We start from the raw sequence: 25,822 nt of genomic DNA on the forward strand, positions 1-25,822 counted from the left end.
TTATTATCTTCTTATGACTTATATTGCCAGTTCTTTGATAACAATAATAACTGTTTTGCAATCGATACTTAGATATACTACTGTGCTTTGTGAGTTTCTTTGCTCATTTTACTTCTGTCATAGAGGCAGGCTTTGACAGAGGGGCAGATGGTACAGAAATATACAAAACAGAGAATTGTGCTATTAAAAGAAGGGAAAATGAAATGACAAGTGAGAAAACAAAACATTTTACTTATTTCAGTTCTGTTTCCAATATGATCTTATTACAGCTTTAAACAGAAAAAATAAACAAGTAAATAAACTGACAGAAGTTAGGGCCTTGTGTAATTTATTTTCAAGTTCAACTTTAAAAATTGATAAAAATTTGTTCTCTAAAATTCCATATTTTCTGTATAAGAATATAAAAGGGAAAGCAATTTTACATATAAATGTAAGTAACATACTCACTTCCAAAATCTGTTTCAATAAATCTACTGTCATTAGTATATGATTGGCCATTATAGAACACTTTTGATATACAACTATAGTTTTTTTTCGGAGAAAGGTCTACAAATTTTGCTTCTTTCTCAGAAGATGTCAAATTACCTGAAAGAAATAATTATTGCATATGAGTACATAAATATATCACATCTAACTTTCTTTTTTAATCCATATTTATGGTACTATAATATATTAATTAGCTAGGAAACCAATGCAAATGATTGAAATAGTAAGTCAAAGGTCCTGAAAATGGTTTTTCTACACTCAATTTTTAAGGAAATACTTAGCAAGAGTAACTTTATTTGAGAGTATCCCTCATTTAATGATGGAAGGAGGCCTTGCCTCAGCATTCTCTGTTCAGAACTGAGATTGCACCTTAGTTAGCCTTTGCCTGGACAGACGGTTTTTTAATTGTCCATCTGTCACACGTTTGCTCTGGCTGTGCTCACACTGCTTACACTGTGGCAGGCACCTTTCCCTTAACATGATGATGACAGCAGATGCTGCATTCCATCCTCTGTGTGCACATGTGTGTGTGTGTGTGTGTGTGTGTGCATATCTGTCCGTCTTACCAAATATGGCTTGCCAGGGGTCTTTATGCCAGGGGTCTTTATGCCAAGGGCCTAGAAGCAGTTGCTGTTTTGCCATTATAATTATTTTCCAATAATAATAACAACTATTATTATCATTAAGTATTCTTGACCTTCTGTGTGAACTTTCTTGATGGAATTTGACACAGTAAACTCTTGAATCTTACAATCCCCTATCAGTTTTTCCTTTCTATCAGGGTATAATCTTGTCAACAATGCCTTGTATATAGCAACTGCCAAGAAAAAATATTTAAATTAATAAACTTTTAGTTTGTCAGTTTGGATCTTACAGGGTGAGTCTCCATTTTGTGAAATTGAGCAGTATAAATAATACAGTTGTTTGACTTCAAACATCTCATAAACCAAGTAAATAAGTAAATAAATAAATAAAAGGCAACAGATAGGCAGGAGAGGGGGAGAAAAAGAATTAACCAGTATCTAGAAAAACTTTGTAGCATTAAAAAAATTATCTGATCAATGTTATAGTCTTACCACATTGATATTCGTATCTAAATTTCTCTTCACCACAAGCATGTTTTCCTCTCCATTTTAAACAAATCGAAGTATTTGCTGCTTCTTCTGGTGTACAATCATATAACTTAAACATTTCAAGATCTACCAAGAAGATACAAAAATAGACCTGATTAACACTTCACAATCAGTATTATTTCCCAACTAAAGTCTCTAAAATTATATTCATGTCAATATTTGATAAGCATATGTATGGCTTTTGAAAAAGCCTGATGACCTTCACGGTTTGGTGCTTCCTGATTATTTAGTTGTTTATTATTATTATTATTATTTTTTTTCCTTTATTTTTAATTAACACATAATTGTACTAATTTGTGATGTACAATGTGATGCTTTGATACGTGTATGTGTTGTGTAATGATAATGTAAGGGTAGTTATATCTATCACTTCAAACTTTTATCATTCTTTATGAAAAATAGTATTTATTATTTTTTGAACACCATACACTTCAGTAGGGTTTTATTTAGAATTTATGCTGTGTTTAAAAATAAAGCTTGAAAATGTCGAGATAAAATTGCAGTTTTGCATATTTTAAAATATTACATTTGCTTTCTTATTTGTATGTTCATTTTTCTGTGAACTCTTTGACTTTTACTAGGACTATTATTGCACAAAATATTGAAGTTTTCCATCTTGAGGAAGGCATTTTTAAATATTGTCATTTTCTGCATTCAACTGATTTTTTTATTTCAGTAGTTTGGGGAAAACGAATGAATTAAGTGGATTTTTTAAAAACATCAGATTATAACATATTCAAATGTTAATAAATTGCTCAATAATCTTCACTTTACTAAATGACATGAGAATTTTTAGGTAACTGTCTGGGCTTTCAATCACTCTTCCATATGTATTGTGCTAAGAAATACTTCACTGGAGTCTGCTTGACACCTGAGGTCATTTCTCTTTCCCAGCAGTGGTGTAGTTCACAAAATCAGCTTGATGTCCTAACATAATGAAACTCTACTGTGAAATTATTTTGGTTCTTTCCATACACATCAAATCCTTAACTTAAATATGTATAAAATATATGTGCATATACAATATAAACATATATAATAACTTGAATTAAATAAGAGAAGAGAAAACGTATAAAATCAGGCAGTGGAATAAATCATATTTAAGTTACATGACCTCTTTGTAAAAGAAGTAGAAGAGGTGGTCCAGGACATGAAGAGAAGGCTTGTATGACTTCATCATTTTTCCTGGATTAGGGGAACATACAATTCATTCACTGTCTACTTGAATTCCCTCAGCCCTGTTCTCTCATCAGACTAGTTCCTGGGACCACTAGAACACACATGCGAACTATGCTGTGTTTATAAATATACAAATAGAAATAAATTGATATTTACCTGGTGGTACATCTAATTTTATCACTTTAAAAGGAGTAGTACATGAAGTATGTGATAGATTAAAAATATCATTGTGACATCCCCGTAGACCTTGCAACTTTGATTTACAATCTTTAAGGTCACACAACACATCATCTGTAACATTCAGCTCTGCTGTAAATGATTTATTATTTTTGTCATATCTATAATTCACAGAGATGTTCTTGAATATTTCCTCTGAAAGAAAATAAAAGTATGCATTATCATTTATAAAATAAATAAAACTACATTAAATACAAATTCCTTAATATTTATTTTTAAAAATGTCAAATTACTAACAAAATATCCCCACAAACATTAAAAAAACAGAAGAAATACATCAGGGTCCTCCACACCACTCTTTAATAATTCCCTTTACTTTATTTTTCAAGGACTTATAAATTTATATTTGGATGGTTATTGTGTTAATCTCTATCTTCCTATTGGGGCTATTAATTCCATGAAAACCATAACTAGTTTATTTTGAACATTGACATAAATTCAGGTCAATATATAATATCTGTCATTAGTAAAAGCTCAATAATTACTTATTGAATTGAGGCACAAATCTGACAAATTTCCTCTAATTTATAATTTCCCTTGTTTTCTAAAATGTGGTTATAAATTATCTGTTTCTCCAAATATGTGGAATGTTAATTATTTATAGACCATAGGCCCTCATTCAATCCTTAACTGAATTTTTTTTATAATAACAAACACCTCCTAAACACTTTTATTTAATTTAATGTCAACAATTCCTATTGACTGGTAAAAACTATCTTTTTAACAATATCAATCTATTCACTCATTTTTATTTCACAAAAATTCTTAAGACCTTGTTATGCTTAGAATACTGTCACAAACTCTACAAATACAAAAGCAAGTCAGACATAATCAACTTTTAGAAATGTAGAGTTGAATGTGAAGATAAACACAGATTTAATTACAGGAGATAAGCAAAGGTCTGTAATAAGATTATGCAAGAATAATCTGTGAGCAAAGAGAGAGACAACTGTTCATATTGGAGGGATAGTGGAGGATTTCCAGAAAAGATGACTCTGTTTGTTTTAAAATATGAATGGAAGATAGAATACCAAATACAGGGGCCAGAGAATATGGATGGAGCGGGACTGGATGTATAGAGAAAGAGCAGGAAGGAGACACAAAGGCAGGAGCATGTGTGTTTGCAAAAGTAGTTTTGTCTTACTGAAGAGAAGAGTGTAAGTAGAGGATGATACCAGGGTAGAGTTGCACAGAAACCTGAACATAAAAGGTTGCATTACCTAAACAAATGCATGAAACAAATGTATACACTTAGTATAAAGATCAGCCTATAGAAAGCTACTGAAGGTAGTGGCTTCAGTGGTGAGATTTAGAAATAAATGTAAGGATGAACCTGACTGTGACGACTTTGCTTCTGCTGGGACAAGAGGAAGAAAATGAGAGAAGAATGGACATACTGTTTCCATATGTGTGTACTGAGCTATCCCCTGGCCTGGCAAGGCAGAGATGAGGGGATCAGAAATGGACTTGTTTTTCTTCTTTCCTTCTTAATATGTTTTGAAAGTATTAATCACATATTATTATCTTTGCCCCATTTCAAAGTTAACTTGCTATCATTCCACTTTACAAATAACTAACTATAATTAAGAGGCTTCATCAAAGTTGTCTATCAACTTTACAATCCTGGATCTCAAAACCAGGGCTGAATGTGAAATCTAACCATCTTGCCCCTGAGGAATCCTGGCTCTCAAGATCTGGGGCTAGTCAATTCATGTGAAATTAGAGCCGGGGGTTCTTCTTGAAATCTTGGAATGAAGAAGAAAATAATTAAAGTGCTATTCCACACTGATGTAGGTTACCTCTAAATAAACAAACTTACCACATGGTGGTAGTTCAGTTGTAGTAGCAGCTGTAATAAAAAAGGAAAGCAAAAGATATTATTAATTTTTTTAATTTAATTTTTTTAGCTTCTCTAGTCATTTGGGGGGAAGGTAGTTCATATTTTTGTTTTTTTAACTTCATGAACTATAAAGTCTATCTAGTTAGGTTAATACAATGGAGAGTGTGCCTAGTACCATGTTCTGATATCAAACCCCAAATGTTAGAAAGTAATGAGCTAGTTCTATAAAATATTCACCAAACACAATTGCAACAAAAACAATATTAAAGGCTGACTCAGCAGTGGAACACTTGCTTAGCATGAGTGAGCACCGGGTTCTATCCTCCACACATGAAAATAAGTAAATAAAATGAAGGCATTGTGTCCATCTATACCTAAAAGTATTTTTAAAAATATCAAGACTCTTTGGTACACATCTGAATGCATTATGATGACATGGTCAAATAATCACACTGCCAAAAATATTTTAAAGGTCCTCTTCCCCTTTGCTAATCTAAACCTTAACTTTCATGGCTATAATGCTTATTGAGAGAAGTTTATTCTTTGATTTTAAAAATCATATTATACTTAAAGACTGTGTTTTTATTTAGTTTAACTTCTGTAAGCTCCTTTTTTTAAAAAAAAGGTTTTGCAAAGAGAACAATAAATTTATCTTTCAACAAATTGAGTAGTATATTGTGTGAGCATATGATTTGACTGAAGAGTTGGGAAGAAATGCAATACATGGATGGTAAGAGATCTCTGCTGGTCTTCTCTCAGAGTTGGAAGAATTTGGGGGAGAATGGTAGACTTGCAGACTCTGCTTTTGCCAATCCAGATGTCACCATTGCTGTGGGCATTCCCCAGAAGCCTTACCACTGACCTCCATGCCTGCAAGTTGCTTGACCAAATCTGCCACCCATCCTCTACTACCTATCCAACACTTAGAAAGGAGAGCTCCATTGACAGCATTATTCATTTCCACACTAATACCTAAACCCACTCTTAGAGAAAGAATTTCTAATAGATATGGTTATTTCTCATATGTTTTCATAAAGCATACAATTTGTGGGGAGCATTACTGCAGTATGGTAGCTATTACTGTAAGATTATATGCTGATCTCATCAGTTCTTGCACTGCCAAATGGATACAGGACTAAACTGCTATCCCATGGTTCTCAGGAGTGGAATGCTAAGTTGAACATCTCAAAGAAAGCAGCCCCAGGAAAAAGAGAAGGAAGACCAGGCTGTGAGTACATCCACAGTAGTGGTGAGAGTACAACTGCATGACTGAGAGTACGATTGTCACCTTTTGTTGTGGTTGGAGGGGCAGTGCTCAATGGAGTGGCTCCTGGAGTTGTATTGCCAGAACCTATAAGGACATGAACAAAAGAATAAAAGTTAATGAGTTTGTCCTATTAAAGGGTGAGGTGGAAAAATCTTTAGCAAAGATAATGTCCTGATCAAATGTTTGCTCTAGGAATCCTTGTTGAACAAATACTTGCTTATTTTTGAAATAATCAAATGAACCAAAGATTTCCTATGACAAACCCTTTTAGATAATTAATATTTCAAGTAATTTGAACTAAACATCATATAAGTTGATAGCAAATTATGCATCTTCTAGTTTTATTCTTATCTGATGTGTAATCCTCTTTAAACGATTCTTTCTCCTTTCAATTACAACTCTCCTTATTTTCCATATTAAGGGGATTGGTTACCCTTTTGTAATATCCATTGCATATCAGACTTTTTTGCACATTCAGTTTTTCATATCAATCTCATGAAATGAGTATTATTATATCCATTTTTACAGAAGAGAGAATCAATATTCAGAAAATACTAGCAACTGGTCCAAAAAATCAGCTAGAAAAATGAAGAAGCTGAATTTGATCCCAGGGCTAGATGACATAAAAGCCCATTCGTTATCTATTCTTTTTCACCACAAACCTTTATAATATTAGTAATAAAAACATGTCCAGAGAAAGCTTACTGGTAAGTTTCTTGTGCTTAATTTAGTATCAAGATGTAAAATTCTATAAATCAGGAAGCCTGCAAATAATATTTGGAGTGATACAAGAGATGTATTCCAGTTTCTATTTCATTATCCGTAGCCTAAAGCACCTGCAACATCATAGGCAAACCTGAGGAGTTCTCTGTGGTGCTGATGTTGGTGGTGTGTGCAGGTAAGACAGCAGAGCTGTTGTATGCAGGTGTGCGGGTGACTGCTGGAGTGAAGGCTGTGTCTGCAGGAATGGTGCTGATTAGTCTCCTCCCATCGGGGACACCTGCAATCAGAAGGGCCATCAGCACTGTCACTTGATCCTATCACGCAAGGGCAGTAGTTAGACAACCCACATAAATATGATTACTGAAGCTAAGGCAGAGCAGGAGCATCAGGCATAACTGCTGTATCACAATATATGCATTCTGCAAAACTGTGCTAAAAGCATGTGGGCTTGTGGGAAACATGAATCTTAGGGGCAGACAACTGGAAACCTATGCAGCTTTGTAATCAGACTACAAATTAAAAAATATTTGGAGTCCCAGGAAGTAGCTTGGACAGCACAGGGAGACCAAGCTTTTTAGCTGAGAGTTGCTTTAGGCAATATTGAAAATATATTAGAGCAGCAGAGAGGGATGCTATCTTGGTGATGCAGATAACATGAAGACTAAAATGAAACTCTGCATATAAAAGACTGTGTTAAGGTTGACACAGGAGGAAGTGGGGCCTGGCACCTGCTGAGAACCTTGCATGAGTGCACCTCTCTAGGGAAGGATCTCTGTGTGCAGGTGCTCAGTTTTAATTTTCTTAAAATAGAAACAATGGGCTCCTGCCTATTCAGTAGCTGAGCTCAGAGTTCTTTCTGGCTGAAGGTTATACTTCTACTTTCACTGGGTAAATTCCCTTACCAGAAAAATATCAAATTGGTTTGGACCCAATACACAGTATTGGTACATTATACTGAAATAATTCCCTTATTTTCTAATAATTGATGAGATAATAAGTATAGAATCTAGTGTTATAGAAGATTCACATTGTGCTCAGTTAAGATTTTTCCTTGTCAGGCTTCAAAGCGCTTAATGTACATTATAATCTTCCCCGAGACATCACATCCTGAACTGCAATGTGACTAGTGCTATGGTAGTCATCATGGGAAAAGCAAAAAAGAAACATGAGCTATCCCCTATTCCAGAGCTTGTTTGGTTATCTCAGTGAGGATACCTGGGGTCATCAGTTCAATGATATGAAATTTTGCCCCTTTGCAGTGAGACTCTGCATTTCGGCTGAATATACACATATGCACGTTCTGCAAATGGCTTTAATGTGCATATGCAGACATCTTCCAATTGCTAATGGATTGCAGCCCCTAATTTAACACATTCCTTCTTTTGGAATTGGAAATACATCTCCCTCCTAATTGAGTTTAAGTTCTTAGTTGAGTCTTCAAAACCTACAAAACACCCACATTTAACTAAAGCCACCAAAGAGAACGAATAAACATCAATTCATCAGTTCTGGATCCCAAAAAGGGCTGCAGAGGAGTAGGAAAGTTTATTTATTTATACTTTTAAAATTCATTTAGACTTAGAACTGGCAGACTGCAAAGTTTGAAAGCAGCCAGGTTTGTCTCTAGCCTTCTTCCACCTTCCTTCCTGCTCTTCTCTCACTTGCCTCTTCTTTACTCCCATGCAACCCCTGTCCCCATGCGGTCCTCAGGTCCCCTTGTTTTCAACTTCTCCAGATTGCCTGCTTTACCTCCTCATTTGGAAGCCACATTTCCCTCCTTAGGTAGGTAATCTCAGCCACAGTTTAGGAATGGCATTTACAAGTTAACCGGGTTGATTCCTCAAAATAGATCTTTAATTAGTGGAATTAGCCACCGTGAGAAGAAGGATTCTTTGATGAAGGCAGAGTAGACGAGTTTGTGTGACAACCAGTCTCCAGGGGTCAGTTTTCTTTGGTTACTTTACGATTTCTTCCCCTCTACAACTTCTGAGTCTATGAATTTACTAAAAGCACCAAATAGTCTACTGTGGTTCCCTTGGCAGCTGGCATAAGTGGAATGTGGCTGGAGGCAGGAACAGTTCTTCTAGTTTTTTAACATGTGTAGGTTTCTTGTAATATTTTCATGCCAAGAAGACAACATTAATCCTTCAAAATAAATAATTACGTTGTTTATGTGCTTAACTTCCATGTTTGAATTGTACCAGGAAGCACTACTCTACTACCAGGTGTACTTGGATGTTATTTCTTTAACATCCAAGTACTCAGGCCACTCAATTTACATATGTGAATGTGTGGACTTATGACCTGAGAAGGGACATGATTGTTTTATCTGTGGGGAAAAAAATGGTACCATGATAGGATTTAGACACTACTTTTGGAAATATAGGGCAAGAATACTTTGTGTTGTTATGAATACAAAGATGCTTAATATGAAAGAATCTGGACAATTGGTCGAAAAATACAAGCAGGTATTTCTTTTTTTTTTTTCAATTTTTAAATAATAGTTTCATTCTTTAGTGCCTTTCATCAATAACAAGCAATCACCTGTTCTTCATGATTGTTTGTGAATTTGAGGTTTTAAAGACTCATTATTCTTCATTACTAGCAACAAGGTTTCACTGTACAATAACTGCCTAAAATAGAAAGAAACACAGTATATCATGAATAACTGGCTCTTCCCAACCCGTTTTGCTGTAGCCTCAATCTGCATTATTTATTATTTCATATCTGTTAGAATGTCCTTTGTTATGTGGTTTCATATCCTAAGGGTAATTACGAAATTCCAACTAAATCAACAAGCAAGTGCTATACGTTGAACAAGTGGCTGGATTTTTTCACACCCTTCTTTAATACAGGAAGTTGTCGTGTTCTCCTCATATTTGTACAAGTCTAAAAGACCCGCAAACCTGAAGGATCAGGCCTGCTCAGAGTAGTCATGAGTGTGGTAAGCACAGCCCTGCTGCTGAGTGTCTGAGGGTCAGTTCCTCCAGAAGAGGGCGCCTGCGAGTCGGTGTGCGTGGGTGGGGCAGTCGTCTGTGAGACTGGATCACCTAGGCAAGAAAATGAGATCATTCCATCAGTCTTCTCCACTGCAGGAGAAAATCCAAACACTAAGAGACTAAAAAGGAGCAAGTTGCCATTACAGTTACCAAACTGTGAAGTGACCCAATCTATTAAAATGGGCCTGCCAATTTTGAAGCAGGAAGATGGCACCTGTGTTCCTAGTCCCCAGATTCCTGGGGGCTCCTTTAGCTAGAAGAAGCCTTAGAGGATTCACGTTTCCAGATTGCTTATGTGACTTTCAACTTTCTATGATCATTTCAAATTCTCCTTCAACTACAATCTGAATGCTGGAACATTTCCTTGTGGGCAGAATAAGAGTGGGCTCCTCCAATAAAATAATGTCTCTTAAGAATCACAAAGAAGAAATAGAAAAAATGGACAAGCCATGTAGTAGGCATCTGAGTAATATGTACAATATCCAAAAAGTATGGGGGAAATGCTCATCATTATAACAAATGTAAATCAACATCAAGTATTTTTAACTACCATATTGACAGTTTTGACAGATTGATAATATTTATTGCTAGGAGAAGTGTAGAACCAGTTAAACAAGTGTTTGCTTATATACACATGTGCACATACACACTCAGGTAACCATAGTTGCAACTATTTTGAATGGTGCATATTATATCATTAGAAGAGTGAACTAAAGCATTTTTCCTTGAGTTTATCAGTGAGCAAGAAAAAATAGGCTGCATTCTAAAATATAAAATCAATCATAATCATAAATCAAATAGTGTATATAGAATTTGTTGTAGATAACTGAAATATCACCCAATGGCAAGTTTGTTTTCTATATAATAAAATGTGTCCTTTTATTAGAAAGCAGAAGACACTTTTCCAAGCAAAATTTGCCATCAAATTAATACTGCCAAAATAAATTAGTATTTTAAGATTATGTATCCTTGTTTCCAATTATTTCAATTTTAAACCTTTTTTCTCATATGCTCTCTCTGAAAATCTATGACTGTACTTTGTTCAGGTAAAAAAGATACTAAGTGGGAATAAAGAGTCAGAAATGTCTCAAATGTATGACTTTTAGTGTGTATGTGAAGTGAAACATGGAACCTTTAATATGGCAGACACTCTGTGCCATGGCTCAAAATAACAACTTAGAATGAAATATTCCACCTAGCATCAGCAACTCCATCCTTACATTGCTTTTGTAGAAACATCAGGCAATGAGTTCAGATGTCTCAATAGGTTCTAGCCACCTCTCTGCTATTGGTGGCAGGAGGAAAAGATTAAATATCAGCCAGTAATTGCTGAAGAAGACATTATCCGTTTATTTAATGACTTATTAATATATTTCATCAGTATTTGTACTCAAAACACTGCAACATACTCTAAATAATGTTTCTGTGACTGTGTTATATTGTTTCACAAATTAAGATAAATGGCATTATTACTAAGCAGTCACATAGCTTCGTCTCTTATCAGATTATGTCTACAAACCAGTATGCTTAAGAAAATGACATCTAGCACATTGTTTCAGAAATACATGGGCAACTGTCCTGTTGGTAGACTTATGTACTGAATACACTAGCAGACTTAATATTTACCATCAAGTGAGCTGGAATCATTGATATGTGAATGTTCTAAGGAGCAAAAGTACTTCTCACATCAATCTGATATTTTGCTATGATATTTTGCCTTAAATTACACTGTCAGGTCTTACAACTCGGGTTAATTAAAATAAATTTTAAATAATGCAAATATCTTTGGGAGAAACCCACATAAAAAAACTGAGGTAACAATCCTCAGAGTAAATTTTTAAAAATAAATTGTCTATGTTCAATAATTTTCTGATGATATGAACATGGAATGGAACAAAGGAGTGGGAAGATTCTACTTTAGCTCTGATAAGGAGTTCCAATGTGTCCTGGGCTGCAGAAAACCTGAGGGAGTGGAGAGAATGATGCTGAATGTGGAGATGGAGGACACTGGAAAAACTTTCCCCTCCTGATTTTACTTAGGGACTTTCCTCCTTCCCTTTACCTCTTCCTAATGGCACATATGCATGACATTATCAATCAACATTTTATAGACACTTAATATTTCCCACACTTTATGCACTTGAATAAAATACATCCTTAGAAACTGCACACATAAAGAAAAGCTGTTTGATCACTTTAGAATATTTTTAAACAGATAAGGTTTTCCTAATATATTTCAGTTATGAACATTTTTATGTCAACCTGTCATAGCAAAAACATTAGCATCATCCAAAGGATCCAGGGAGACTTGGTTGAAGGATCACCTGGACTAGGAGAAGATGTGGTCTCTGATGAGTCATTTTCTCTTTCAGAGATGCTTGCGAGTGAGGGGATAGTGGTGGAAGTCAGTAAGGGGCTAGTTGGAGGCAGAACACTGGAAATTTCTGTGATGTTCAGTCCTTCTATATTAATGGGAGATGGAAAAAAAGAATAAATAAATACGTGAATCATCCTGAAACACAAATTCACCTGAGTATATCAACTCTCTAGTCCATTATAATGTGTATGACACGCCCACTACACATGTGTGTCATAGACATGTTGTGGGCGCAAATACAAGTGCATGCGGAAATACAATATGCAGACTTAGATAATAAACCAAGCTACAAAATAGTAGCAAGAGATAGAAGTGGGGAAAATGGTCTTAAAACATCTTTCCTTTGCTACCTTCCAATTAAATTTCTGGGTTTTTCAAAGCATTTGGATTCAGAAGGATGGAGAACAATGGCTAAAGATGCTTAAAGGAAATTTTTAAAAAACTTTTAGATGAAGAAAATGAAGGAGAAAGATAAAGTCAGAAAAAGGTTATCAGGAGAGACAAGATTCCAAGAGGAAAAAAGAAAATACAAAAATTCTAGATACACACAGATTCTTTTTTAAAAATAAATAAAATGTAACCAAAGCAAAAAAAAAAGTGTGGGTAAAGAAAAACAAAACAAAATTCACAAATAGGTATACAAATGACCTATACTTATGAAAATGTCAACATGTCTTCAACTTTATGATGATAACAAAAGAAACACAATTTAAGGTACAGAAGTAATATTTTCCACAGTTCAAATTTACTTTAAAAAGAGGAGAAAAGTGACCAAGTAGTAGTGAAATAAGTACCTGCACAATTGATATGTATGTGCACTTGGGAACAATTTTCTTCAGGGTAAATTAGCAGTGCATATGCAAGGCCTTTAAATTTGCCTGTGGTTTTTGAATGAACAAATCTATTTCTTTATGAAAGAATAGGGAAATATGCCAAATTGTTTATTTTTAAACTTACATGTGATTTCTGGAATTCTATAAATTAATGTTTTCTAATTTTTCTGTTTAACATGTATTAATTTCTTTGAATAGCAAATTATACATTTTCAAATATTCAATCAATCAAAACTAAAATATTACACAATTACTGAAATTAATTCAGTTCAAAGGTTAGGTGAAAGAAAACGGCATAAATATGGGAAGATGGAAAGATTGGGAAAACTATAAAAGAAGTGGGGAGATGAGAAAAAGAACTAAAATTGAGATATTTCTGATTAGAAAATTAAGAAAATATAAATAGGAATGACAGGAAGAAACCCTAGTTTCATCCATTAATGCCGAAAGTAAATTTTCACTAAATATGGATAAAACCAATCTGAATCATACCGAACTGCAAATGCATGGGAAATATCACAGAATTATTCTGTGATTACAGAAATCCAAAGTCCTAGTGCACTTGTTACATGAGTTATTTTCCAATGATAATATTCACTATCTAGAATTATATAACCAGGTAACTCACAATTCAATCCATTTAGTAACAAACTTTCACTCATAATTATTTGCCAACATAACCAATGAAACAATGAGCCAGTAGCTATTTCCAGTCTTTGGGGTCAAATTGAAAGCCTAACCATAGTATTTTCCTATCTACTATTCATTGAATAAAAGGGAGGGAAGGTAAGGGAAAAGAAAAGAGAAGTGAAGAGGAGAGGAGAGCAAGGGAGGGAGGAAGGACTGAGCTTAATATTCTATTCACCAATGTTTGCTCAAATTACAGACATGGCAACTATTCATGTGTTATTTTTAGGTTAGATCAACTTTTGGTGTTGGCAGGATTCCAATGATCCCTTTTGCTCTGAGAGAAATGTTGCAACAAGCTCTCTTTAGCATCCACTCCCACTCTTTTGTTAGATTTGAATTACAAGGAAACTTTAGAAGGAGAATCAATCCAAACACCCAATATAGCAAACAATGCTATGCTATTTTGAAGAGTGGCATTTCTTTTTTTTTTAATATTTAATTTTTAGTTGTAGTTGGACACAATACCTTTATTTTATTTACTTATTTTTATGTGGTGCTGAGGATCCAGCCCAGGGCTTCACACGTGCTAGGTGAGCACTCTACCACTGAGCCACAACCCAGCCCCAAAGAGTGGCATTTCTAAACACTTTACTTCTAACAAAGCAAATTCACTCCTGGTATATGAAGCTTGGTGTTCAGAGAACTGTTCTCCCATATAGAAGTCTCCATATCCTTGCACACACTTAAGCTCTAGTTTCACAAATAGAAAGTTAAGATTAGGAAATATGCTTCAGTTGCCATTTCCACTTTGTCTCCAAACCATCTCTTTGGTGAGATTATTGGTTCCCAGTGATAACATTCTTATTGACAATATTAGGGAGAGAACATTCTCTTTTGCATAATGTGTTACAATTTTAACTCACCAGGTTTTATCATTTGAAGATTTATGACTGCAGAGTCAGGACAGAGGAAATGGAAGCTCCCTCACAATGGTACCAAGTCATCTACCATTTTAAACACTGATACCTTATTCTACCACATATCCGTCTCTCTACAAAAACAGTTGTCTATAAGATTGAGCATAACCTAATTGTCTATGAAAGAGGTGCTAACTTTCATTTGAGAAGATGTCCTAAATCAATCACAACCTGTCATGCAGGAATGACCTAAATTCCATTAGACCTTTTGAAAATTAAAAGAATAAAAAAAAAATAAAAATTAAAAACTAAAAGAATATACTTCTTACACAGATTTGGGAGTGTTTTCATTAGTGTTGGAGTAGATTTTGTTTTCTTTATTGGGAAAGAATTTTTATTTAATGACAAAAATAATTCCTATAATTATCCAATTTTCAGAATATGTCAAATGTGTCAACTTTAGAATTGTGTGTTACAATTATTAAGTCAGAATTGTATCAGTGATTTACATAACTTCTCAGTGCATACTGTCAATTGTATTTTTAATCAGGAAATAAATAGTACATTTTCAATAATGATAACATTTAAGTTACATGATTTAATCTTTAACTGCCTGCAATTTAATTTCTCTATTATTTTGTGTGTAATATATATAAATTTATTGGTAGAATTTTTATTTTTTTAATTTATTTATCTTAAGATTTGGACAGATTTTAAGACCATTCATGCAGTTGTAATTTGAGTATTTGAAATGATTATTACAAAATATCTCAATAGTCAAGGCTTTTTTATGCTTTGAAAAAGGCAAATTACTCTTAAAGAATTATTATGCAAATAAATAATAGTTTATTAAGAATATATGTGAAAATTTAAATATTAATAAATTATAAATGTTAAAAAATATTAATTCTTAAATAAACATAATTATGTTTAGACTTCTCTTCAATATCTCAGATAATTTTTAACCCGCATTTAGACAACAAATATTTGTATTCTAACTTAAATTTATTTGTTTGTAATGTTAAAATATTTAAAAGTAATGAGAATCCTGTCATGTGATTTACTGTCAACTTTAAGAGAAGTTAGTGCTTATATATGATAACGTATATACAACTTAATAATATGTTGAGGTACTTATCAAACCTATCTCATAAACAGGATGGAAAAAGTGAATGTCAAGAATCATTCAGAATTATAAAACTTGTTCTTAAAATTATTATTTTGAATAATAAAAATATGTCTATATTAAATATGTAACCTTTGAAATAGGAACATAAAATGAAGAAAATAGAAACATTGATTCATTCTTACCACGACTGAGAGAAATTGAGATTTGCCCAACAAAATGGAAACAAAAACCGCTTAGAAAACTTCAATTTACATATGCATGCAAGTCTATGGCAAATTTAAATTTACACATCATCTTTATATTAGAACATTTATAAAGTTTCAATTTTCAGTATTTTTAGTTCTTTGAAACTATTTTTCCTCTCCACATGTTTTAGAATGTGCCATAGAAGTACATAGGTGAAACATCTTATTTAGATTTTCAGGTTGGTGGCCAGCTGCTGGAAGTGGCATTAGGGGTTTCTGGATGCATTTAAGTCGTGATCTACAGGTGTATGTATGGTTGGCATAGTGTTAGAGGAATAAGAATTTCACAGTCTTTGGATAGCCACTGGAGTGATGTCTTGATGGTGGATGTAATGAAGAAGCATTTGAATTTAGATCAAACTTTTTGAGAATTGGAAAATGGATTAACAGATGACAAGATTGAAGACAGAAAAAAAAAATCATGGGACTACAGGAAAGCAAATGAGAGACACAATATGAGGAAAATGGCATTCCCAAAGAAAGCAGGAGAAGAAAGGGTCCATGAAACACTTAGGAAGTAGCCATCAAGACTGGAAATCTTTGGGACAAGAATGTGGGAGACTGTTAAAGAAAGCACTCATACTGATGGTTTTACATAAAAGTGAATTACAGTAGATAGGTCATGGAAAATTTCATTATACTAAAAAAAGAAAGTGAAAGAAGAGAATCTGATAAGCTTGAGATTCCATGTAAAATTTTTCAGTAGCATTTGAATGCAGAGGTTGGTAGCTCAAGATACACCTGGACAGGTACTATAGTTCAGCATATAGCTGGATATTGCAGCTATGGGGGCAAAGGAGATCCCCAAACCTGCTTAAAATAAGGAGGCTCCAAAAACAGAATCCTGAAGTTAAGTGGCAATTAAGAAGAAGGCCAGCAAAGCTAACCAATTAAATCAAATAACATGGGAATCTACTTGGCACAACTGGATTCAACATGGAGATTGTGAGATTGCTGTAAAGAGCAGCTTTGTTGGCACAACAGAAGCTGCATTTAGTCTAGAGTAAAGGCACATGTGTTCATCCTATCTTACTGAATGACAATCAAGAAGAACATTAAGTTCTTTTCCAAATGATATCTAACTGAGATTGTGAAAGGGAGCCAAGCATCAAATGGAATGAGGGATGGACTAGTATTTAAGATGTCTTCCTGCCATGAGATGTCATTTTCTGAGGACAAACTGATCTGAAAACATCTCTCCCCCTCAGGGGTGCCACCAGAGGAGTATGACCACAGTATTCTTCATCAACACTCAGTGGCTTAGGCCTTGGAATGAAATGTATTTTTATGTACATGTGATGGTGGTATATGTATATAACTGATGGGTAGTGTGTAATTATTAAAATATGCATTTTCTTATTATGTTTCTCTACTTTTTCTTGATCATTCATTCTGATCACTGATTGTATTGCTTAGCAATGGGCGCATGCTCTGAGAGATGCATCATTAGGTGATTTCATCTTTGTGAAACACCATGGAATGTACTTTCACAATTTAATATCGCTATAGCATCACTAGTTGATAAAATATCATGGGGCCACTGTTTAGACCAAAACATTGTTATGTGGCACATGACTTTATTATTTTATATAGATTATGGGTAATTTTTCCCTCTTCATGTTTAGTAATTTTTTTATTATTCTGTTCCATATAAATTATTGTTATTTTTATTTTTCTGTTAACCACCTATTCTCTCCTCTTATTCATATTTTTTTCCTCTTAGGTTCTTAGAATTCTATTGGTTTGCAAAAGTAGTAATAAAAAAATAAAGTATTAGTATAGCATTAAATAATAATTCTCGTGTAGTAAATGAATAGAAAAATATCCCTCATGGTATGGTAAAGGATACAGTATATCACCAAATTTGAAACACTCAAGTGGCTTTGAGTGTATAAATACATTTCAAACAATATATTTCTCTTTATCTGAGAAAGAGATGTGCTTTTAAATGTCTAAAATTATTTTTATACACTCCTTCTTAATATCAACATGTAACTCCTTGAACCCTGAAATGAGTTAATTTGGTTCAGTTGTGTTCAAGAAGAATTCATTGTTTTGAGGGCATGTTATCAGATGTGAAGACTGAACGTGACAAAGGTGTGGTTCTTGCCCTGGAAAAGTTTATACTCCATGAGACACAACACCCAGTATCCTACAAAGACATTTAATTCATGGATGAACCTGATTCAGACTAATGACTAAAATTCCTTCTGTGGGAGATTAGCAAGCATTGTAAGAGGAAGATCAGCAGCTGTAGCTAAAGAATTTTCCAGATAGTAAGTGGTCGATAAGTTAATTGTTGAATGGTTTTGAACATGAGTAAATTCAGAGTAGAAATCAAACAGATCTGACTATAACAGCTTTAGGAGAAAAGGTGAGGAGCATGCTTTAGTGGTTCTGATAAGGAGGTTTAATTTTTTCCTGAGAGTGATACAAGCCATCAGATAAATGAATATAAAGAAGAAATCAGGTAGTAAATCTGGTAACAGAGAAAAGAGGAATCCATGGACATGCCCCAGCTCCAACACTTATTTCACAGACCACTAGACTTTTGGGATCTGACCTGTTAGCTTGCTGCCATTTAAATATGTAGCATCAAGATATAGAGTATTTTATAAAAGAAAATATAAGCTGTAATGTTTACTATGAAAGTGAGGAAATGAATGCTGGGGCAATATATGTAGTTAACTGTTTTTTAAAGAAAAAAATTTTAATATTAGAGTAAGTATGCTAGAAATGTTTGCAACTAGTGGACTGTTCACAAGGCCTTATCTGTGTTAAATACCTCAGAAAAATGAATTTAATTCCAAGCGGTTCATATGCAATGCATTTTAAAAGAAACTATGTAATGTACAGTATTTTAATCACAGTTCAGAAAAGGAGGAAGGTGTAAATTACTGAAATAAAGATTTATCTTTTTTAAAGACAGACCTAGAAATGGTATTATGTTATTATCATTAGTCATTAATAGTTACTGAGTGCTTAATGGGCGCTATGCCCTGTACTAAGCCTTTTGCTTTTCTTTTTTATCTTAAGCATTGCAAAAACCCCATGAAACTCAGAAAACTCAAGTGTCTTTGCAAGGCTAGTGCATGCTAGCCCAGGCTTCAGTCTGAGCCTGTCCGACTCTGCAGGCCATACTCTCAATCTCAGGCCTCCCTCTTCCCTCATAATTCTGTCCTCACAGGCTTTCTTCTTCACTTGGAATTCATAGCAAGGAAAATCTTTTAACACTATCTTAGGTTCTACGAGAATGTGTTTATTAATAGCTCATAAGTTAATTTTAAAAAGCATTTTAATTGGTATTTTCCTTCAGAGTACAGTACTGGTAATATTAAAAATACTAAAATAAACTTGACCCTGAAAATGGATATTCAGATTCAATCATAATTTGCTGAATGAATGCTGTAAACAAGGTACAGGAAAAAATTAGGAAAAAAATGAAAGATTTATTAAGCTTATTTACTATAAGATACTCTCATGACCAGGAAGACAACAAAACTATAGTGAAAAACACAAGTATTAAAAAATTTACAATCCATAGGCCTCTTGAGAAGCTGTGAAAGGTTCTGAAGCTTGGGAATAGAATTATATATATTTCTGGCATAATTGTGTTTAAATACTCAATATTTCCCCAAATCCTTTCATCTTTTATGCAAATAGAAAAAAATTTAACATCCCCGGAAAACAAAATAATTCCTTAAGTTCTGATATATTTTCCTTTCTTTGTTCATGCATACTTTCCATAAAGTGTTCTCAAATTGAACATACATTTACATGTGTAGTCATTTACCTCTGAAAGCAATTTTAAATTCCTCCACCAAGTGGCTATATTAAAATACTATAGCTTATGTTTTTTAAAAAATTTTATTTACATGAGGTTTCAAGCTTGAACCTACACACCTATACCTACACACACACACACACACACACACTCATTTTCATCTTTTTTAAAGAAAATACCAAGACTTCAGCATTACCTGTTTAGACTCAATATAAAACCAAAATTACTTGTTCTCATGGCCACAAATTCCCTACAAGCATATTTTCAGTATTAATAAGATTTTTTTATTCAACATGATACATGACATGAAAATTTTTAACTACTCAAAAAACCCTCATAGAATCACTATAATTTTTTTAAAAAAATTGAAAAGATCACTCCAAAATTCAAACCAAAGCACTTTGCAGCCACATCAGCAGTACAACTTGAAATAAGATATTAATTTTCATAGTCTGTATCCATTTGAATACCTAAATGTAAAGTTTTTTTAATTATTTTTTTAAAAAATCACAAAAATTTATGAATCTCAAAATAGGAGCACACAGGGTGACCTACATGAATCACCTGGTTAAAAATACTGAATATCTAAGGGACAGTCAAAGGCAATCAGTGCACTAACAAATTCTTCTGTAGAGATGGTCTCTGCATATGAAGGTAGAGGATAAATGACATTGCTTAGATACTTAGAAGAAACTATCTGCAAAATGTCACTAATTCTTCAATGCCTCTATCACATTTTGAAATTTTTCCTAAGTTACATGAGCAATGACTTTCTGTTTAAATTCATGTATGCAGACATCATCAGAATATTGTTAAAACCATAGGTAGAAGCACCTGGGATGAATCCTTATTGTTATAACCAAAAGACCTAAAAAGATCGGTTGTGTGAGACATTTAATTATTTCACGAACTATCCATTTAGCCGCCGTACATGGTCACAGATTAATCTGGTTGAGCAATCAAAGCAAATGAGCCAATGTAGTTATCTCAGTTGTTTGATGTATGTATCCAGCCCTATGCTCTTTATACCCTAGCTCCTGAGTTACTTAAAGTAACAATCTTCTGTTACTTAAGTAAGTAGGTCTGGTAAAAACAGAATCTTTGCATAAAATACTTAATAACCAATGCATGATAATTACATATCAAATACTAGCTTATATTACTAAATTAGGATTATGATGTATGCAAACTGTATATATGAGCAATACTGTGAAGAGATGGCGAATAGGTAAAGAAACTACATAAAATAGTAGGGATTAAGTGAGCACATGTCAAGATGTATGACAGTTAAAGAGAGAGCCTCAGATTTTCTAAAGAATGAACTGCATGGAGTTTTCCTTTAAATTCTATTAAATACATCAAATAAATATAATAAAATGGAGCACAGTAATATTCTCAGTGTTTCTATTAATTACAGAAACATTTTGGCTTTAACCTTCTGGGGACACAATGTTCTACACTTATTTTTTCCCCCACACAAGTGCCCTGTATCTTCATTATGTAGGGAGAGCAATAGTTAGTAATATTGCAGTAGGTGGCACTAGAGCACCAAAAATCTGTAAATCATTCAACCCAGAGCTCTTTTCCCCATTATAATCCTGTTGTGAATCACCAACGGAATTGACTAGATACATTAAACACATAAAAATGTAGATAACAGAACACTTGATCTTCAAAGCGGCGTTATTCTAACACATGTATTGTTACTGAATTTACCTTTCCCAATATGTTTCCTTTACAACTCAAAATGTTTAAATGATTGCAAATCAAAGTTGCCTTGAAGTCACACCCTTAAGTCCCGGATCAGAGATTTCAGCAAGAACCAGGGATCAATTTGAGTGGAATGGCATTTCAAAAGATGTACCTGGGCTTTAAATACCACCCCTTCCACTTCGCTTCCAAAAATAAATAAATAAAATAAACGGAAAACCACTTCCAAGGGGATTTAAGCCTGTCTAGTTGGCAAATCGAAGAGAAGTACAAGGACAGAAGGGTGAGACGGAATAGATGAAATACATGCTTATTCTAAATATTGGTCTAAAAGGATTGGAGGCATGCTCTGAAGGTGTAGAACACATACCTGACCTCCATAAGCATAAAGGCCATGCAAAGTGGAAAAGCTAAATTTAAAAAATTAGGGTCAGCTAGAACTGATATGCACAGCTGTCCTTTCTTTGTATGCCATGATAATAATAAATCATATAAATAAAAATTAAAAATTCTACTTTTATTTATTCTGTAAACCTGGCATATGATCCACAGATAATAAATCCAACAAATTGTATCAGATTAATAAGTATCCATAGGACAAAAATCTTGTGCATATGACAGACAAGCTATTATCAAGATTTCAGAGAATCAGAGGAAGTAGCCTTTCCTTCATCCATTATCTTGTCAGAAAATAAAATTTTGATAGACATAGCTCACTGAAATATTTTTATATATCAAACACTATGCACATCTTTTTCTCTGTGCATGTGTGCGTATTTTTAATTTAATTATCTAGGTAAGTCATTCAGCAATTATTTTACACATTTTGTAGGGAATTAAACTGTGAATTAAAGGACTTAAGCAAATTGCTCACAGTCATACAGAAGAAGTGTAAGATTTGAAGTAGTGTCTAATTAACACTTACTTGCTTTAGGCAGACTCAATGTTAGAAGAGTAGTTATATTATTGTTATGTTTGGAATCCTTTGTGTAAAATAGTTGCTGTATATTAGCGGAGAATAATTCAGAGATTTCTACTCACAGAAATGATTCAGGATTCTAATGGTATGTATTGACATGTGTTCATCCAATAGATAAGGAAACTAAGGCTGAGAGAGTTTTTGCCTTTCTGATTTCATTAAATAAAGTTAAGGCTAATGAATTTATAAGTTTCATCAAGGCCCAGAAATTTTCAAAATAATTTTTTAGGCCTCACTCATAAATACAAATGGACATCCAAGGCACACTAGACCAAAGCCTCCCACAAGGAGATTAACACAAGATAAACACAGGTGGACCTTGGCAGAAACAGACAATGCAAACAAAAATCATAAAACCAACTCTAATTCATATTTTCAGAAATGAGGTGACTTGCATCCATGAACAAAGAATAAGAGCTTAAAAAGAGCAACATTTCAACATCAAGATCAAATGGATATTGGCTAAAATCTTAAAAAGCAAATAAAAAAAAAACATAAAACAAAAAGATAACTATTTACAAATGGCACGATATTATCAAAGGTGGGAAATGGGGGTTGGAAAAGAACTATTCTTTACTATAGGAGTTGAAGTAATTGTCTAAATGTTCAAACACTTTTTATATAAAAATACAAATAACAAAGAAAAATATCACTATGTAAGAGAGTTAGGGATAAAAGGATGAATGTTTACAGCCTTGGGGTTAAACAAAATCAAATTATTTATTATTTTTAAATATAGCAATTGTGTTCATCTCTCTCCTAAAGAATTATCATGCATAATATTGTAAATATTATTTTTCACTTGTGAGTCAATGTGAGTATGCACATACTTTAACCTAGAAAATTAATCATATACTTACAGATCTTTTATATTTGTCTTAAAACTCCATGTTATCAATTTTAGAAATGTTGACCAACTATGAAAATGATGGCAAAAATTTAATAAAGACAAGATAACCAGGTATGAAAAAGTGGTTATGTTCCCTTTTTCCTATCTTATAATATTTATTAATAATTCATGGGGAATCTAGATTATCACTTCCTGTGTGCTAATAGGGAAACAGGTCTCTGATTTAGATTCATGTGCTGTAAAAAGTCCCATAGTTAAAATACTTTAAAAAGTAATTCTACATGCCCTTTGGAAAGATTCATAAATTGCATTAGCATATTAAAGGCATAGATAAGTTTATGTAGTTTCCTTTAACCCAGGATCTCCCAAAAGTATTGGCCAGAAGCCACATACTCATAGAACATGCACAATGGAATGGCAGTGTTCTTTGGAACGTAGCTCGTGAAATTCTCATTTGTATCAGTTATGTGTGTGTGTGTGTGTGTGTGTGTGTGTGTTGGTATGTCAATATTGTAATCCTGATTAATACAAAATATCAATCTTCTATTGCATCAATCCTAGCTATGCATAAAATTGAAAGTACAGATTACTGGGCTCCACCTCTGGAAATTCTGATTGAGTAAATTTATGGTGTGAAGTGAACCATGTTGTTTTTTTCTTAAACTTCAGTGATTACAATGGGGAACAAGAGTTAAGAACAACTGGTAAAGATATCTCCTTAATTATATCTATATACTCTTCTTTTTAACCCAGATGCTCTTTTAATACTTTTCCATATTGTCTTTTTTATTTTTATAAAAATGCCTTATTCTCGTTACTCTAAATCCAAGGACATATACTTTACTTATACATTGCACTTCAGAGAACAAAAACCATTAACTGCACTAGTCTGTTGGTATGGTTTTGTGGCTTTTCATGTCCTCTAGAATGGCTAAGGTCATAGTCAAAGAAATACAAAGAAACACCAAAGTACCTTTGCACAAGTGAAGAAATTGTCTGATCAATGTCTTCAGTCCTATTAATAATAGTTGCTGTTTAATAAGCAGCTACCAGATGGATGGCACTGTGCTAAATAACGTTACGTATTATTTTATCTAATTATTATAGGACTCCTACAGAGCAGATAGCATTATTTGTTTTTTATAGATGAAGCGTCAAGAACATAAATAAATATGAGCAAGGCTAAAAATCTCATAGGAAACTAAGTGTAGATTTCAATGCATATCTGATTCCAAAAAGCCCATGCTTGTTCAACCACACTGTGCTACATGGAAAAAGAACGAGGGCTAAATTTACTCCTTGTGCCAAATAGCTATGAGGAACTCAACAATAAGTAAAATACCATGTATGAACATTGTTCAAACTGTCACACATTAAAACTTATTGTTAAAGAGCACAAACTACCAAATGATGATTGTAAAAGAAGGAAATTCTTTTAATGTAGCATAAAAGGGGAAGGACAAGTGAACAGGCCTGCCTGCCTGTGACAAAATAAAGGAATCACATGAACTTGTGCGTCCTTGGTGTTTTTACCCAAATCATCAAGGAAGAAAAAGCAGTAAAACATGCTTGAAAATGTGTTGCTCTTCTCATGTCTATGCTTTAAATTAAAACAAAAGCGATAAAAAACCTCTACTCACAAAACCTGTAACTTGTAAGGAACAGGGTGAGGGGGTAAACAAGTGAAGAGGGTAGGGGGCACCGATTTCATCTAGTTCTGCTTAAGATTATTCACAACAGCACCCACAAACCTTTCTAACAACCAGGAGGCAGATTAAAATTATACTATGTGTGTGCATGTAAACTAAACACAAGACAATAAAAAATAAACAGAAAATAAGTGCTAAGTTATTGAGAGATCTCCTAACAAACCAGTATCCGTATCACCCATAGGATCAAATGTCCACCAAGCCTGCCCCATTTGCAGCCCTCCAACCCCCCAAAGCTGAGGAAAATCCAGCAAAGGCTGATAAATGCACCACTAATTTCTTCTCGTTTCCCCTCCACACAAATGCTGAACAGCAACACTTGGGTTACTTTCAAAATCATTAAAGAAACCTGGCATAATGGGGAAAGCTACACTTTGAAAGAAAAGAGGTTTTCAGTGTGTTGTTCTCACAGACTGCTGTTTGCACAGCTAATAGCTCACAGCAGTGTCTTTACTGCCCTTGTGGTTTCTCCTCCTTGCGAACTTCTGTTTTTCTTATTCTGAGTCTTTATAGGAAAGGAAGAGGTGTAGCTCATGCGGTTAAGCACACAAGCGCTTCCAAATGGTGCAACTGGTTGCCATAGCACTAGCATAATCAGCCCTATCTCAGGGTAAAAACCACAACTTCTCTAGTTTGTGTAGAAGCTGTCTGGTTAGACATTTAACTGCTACATAATACTGAATTTCAGGGTGATTTGGTTTGGCTTCAGTGAAAATATATTTCAAAAACAAGGTTGATTTTTATTGTGATTTGGTACCTTTCAGGAGCACTTCATTTTGAAAAGCATTCACAATG

The 25,822-nt window shown here is 33.8% G+C and overlaps 1 protein-coding gene across 4 annotated transcripts in view; it reads right to left on the reverse strand.

Moving 5' to 3' along the window:
• Nucleotides 1-25,822, reverse strand: part of Ptprc (protein tyrosine phosphatase receptor type C) — a 112,321-nt gene that overhangs the window by 46,095 nt on the left and 40,404 nt on the right. Inside the window, exons 3-10 of one of the 4 annotated variants that reach the window (XM_027945553.2) lie at nt 12,189-12,326; nt 9,772-9,915; nt 6,999-7,142; nt 6,164-6,226; nt 4,855-4,884; nt 2,955-3,170; nt 1,563-1,685; nt 448-585 (exon numbers count right to left, since the gene is read on the reverse strand). In XM_027945553.2, the coding sequence (XP_027801354.2) occupies nt 448-585; nt 1,563-1,685; nt 2,955-3,170; nt 4,855-4,884; nt 6,164-6,226; nt 6,999-7,142; nt 9,772-9,915; nt 12,189-12,326 (996 nt within the window). The remainder of the gene's footprint in view (nt 1-447; nt 586-1,562; nt 1,686-2,954; nt 3,171-4,854; nt 4,885-6,163; nt 6,227-6,998; nt 7,143-9,771; nt 9,916-12,188; nt 12,327-25,822) is intronic. The other 3 variants (XM_027945554.2, XM_027945555.2, XM_027945556.2) reach the window with 3 other exon arrangements.

The sequence above is a fragment of the Marmota flaviventris genome, chromosome 12, assembly GCF_047511675.1.
Source record: "Marmota flaviventris isolate mMarFla1 chromosome 12, mMarFla1.hap1, whole genome shotgun sequence".
In the NCBI taxonomy this organism is placed as follows: Eukaryota; Metazoa; Chordata; class Mammalia; order Rodentia; family Sciuridae; genus Marmota; species Marmota flaviventris.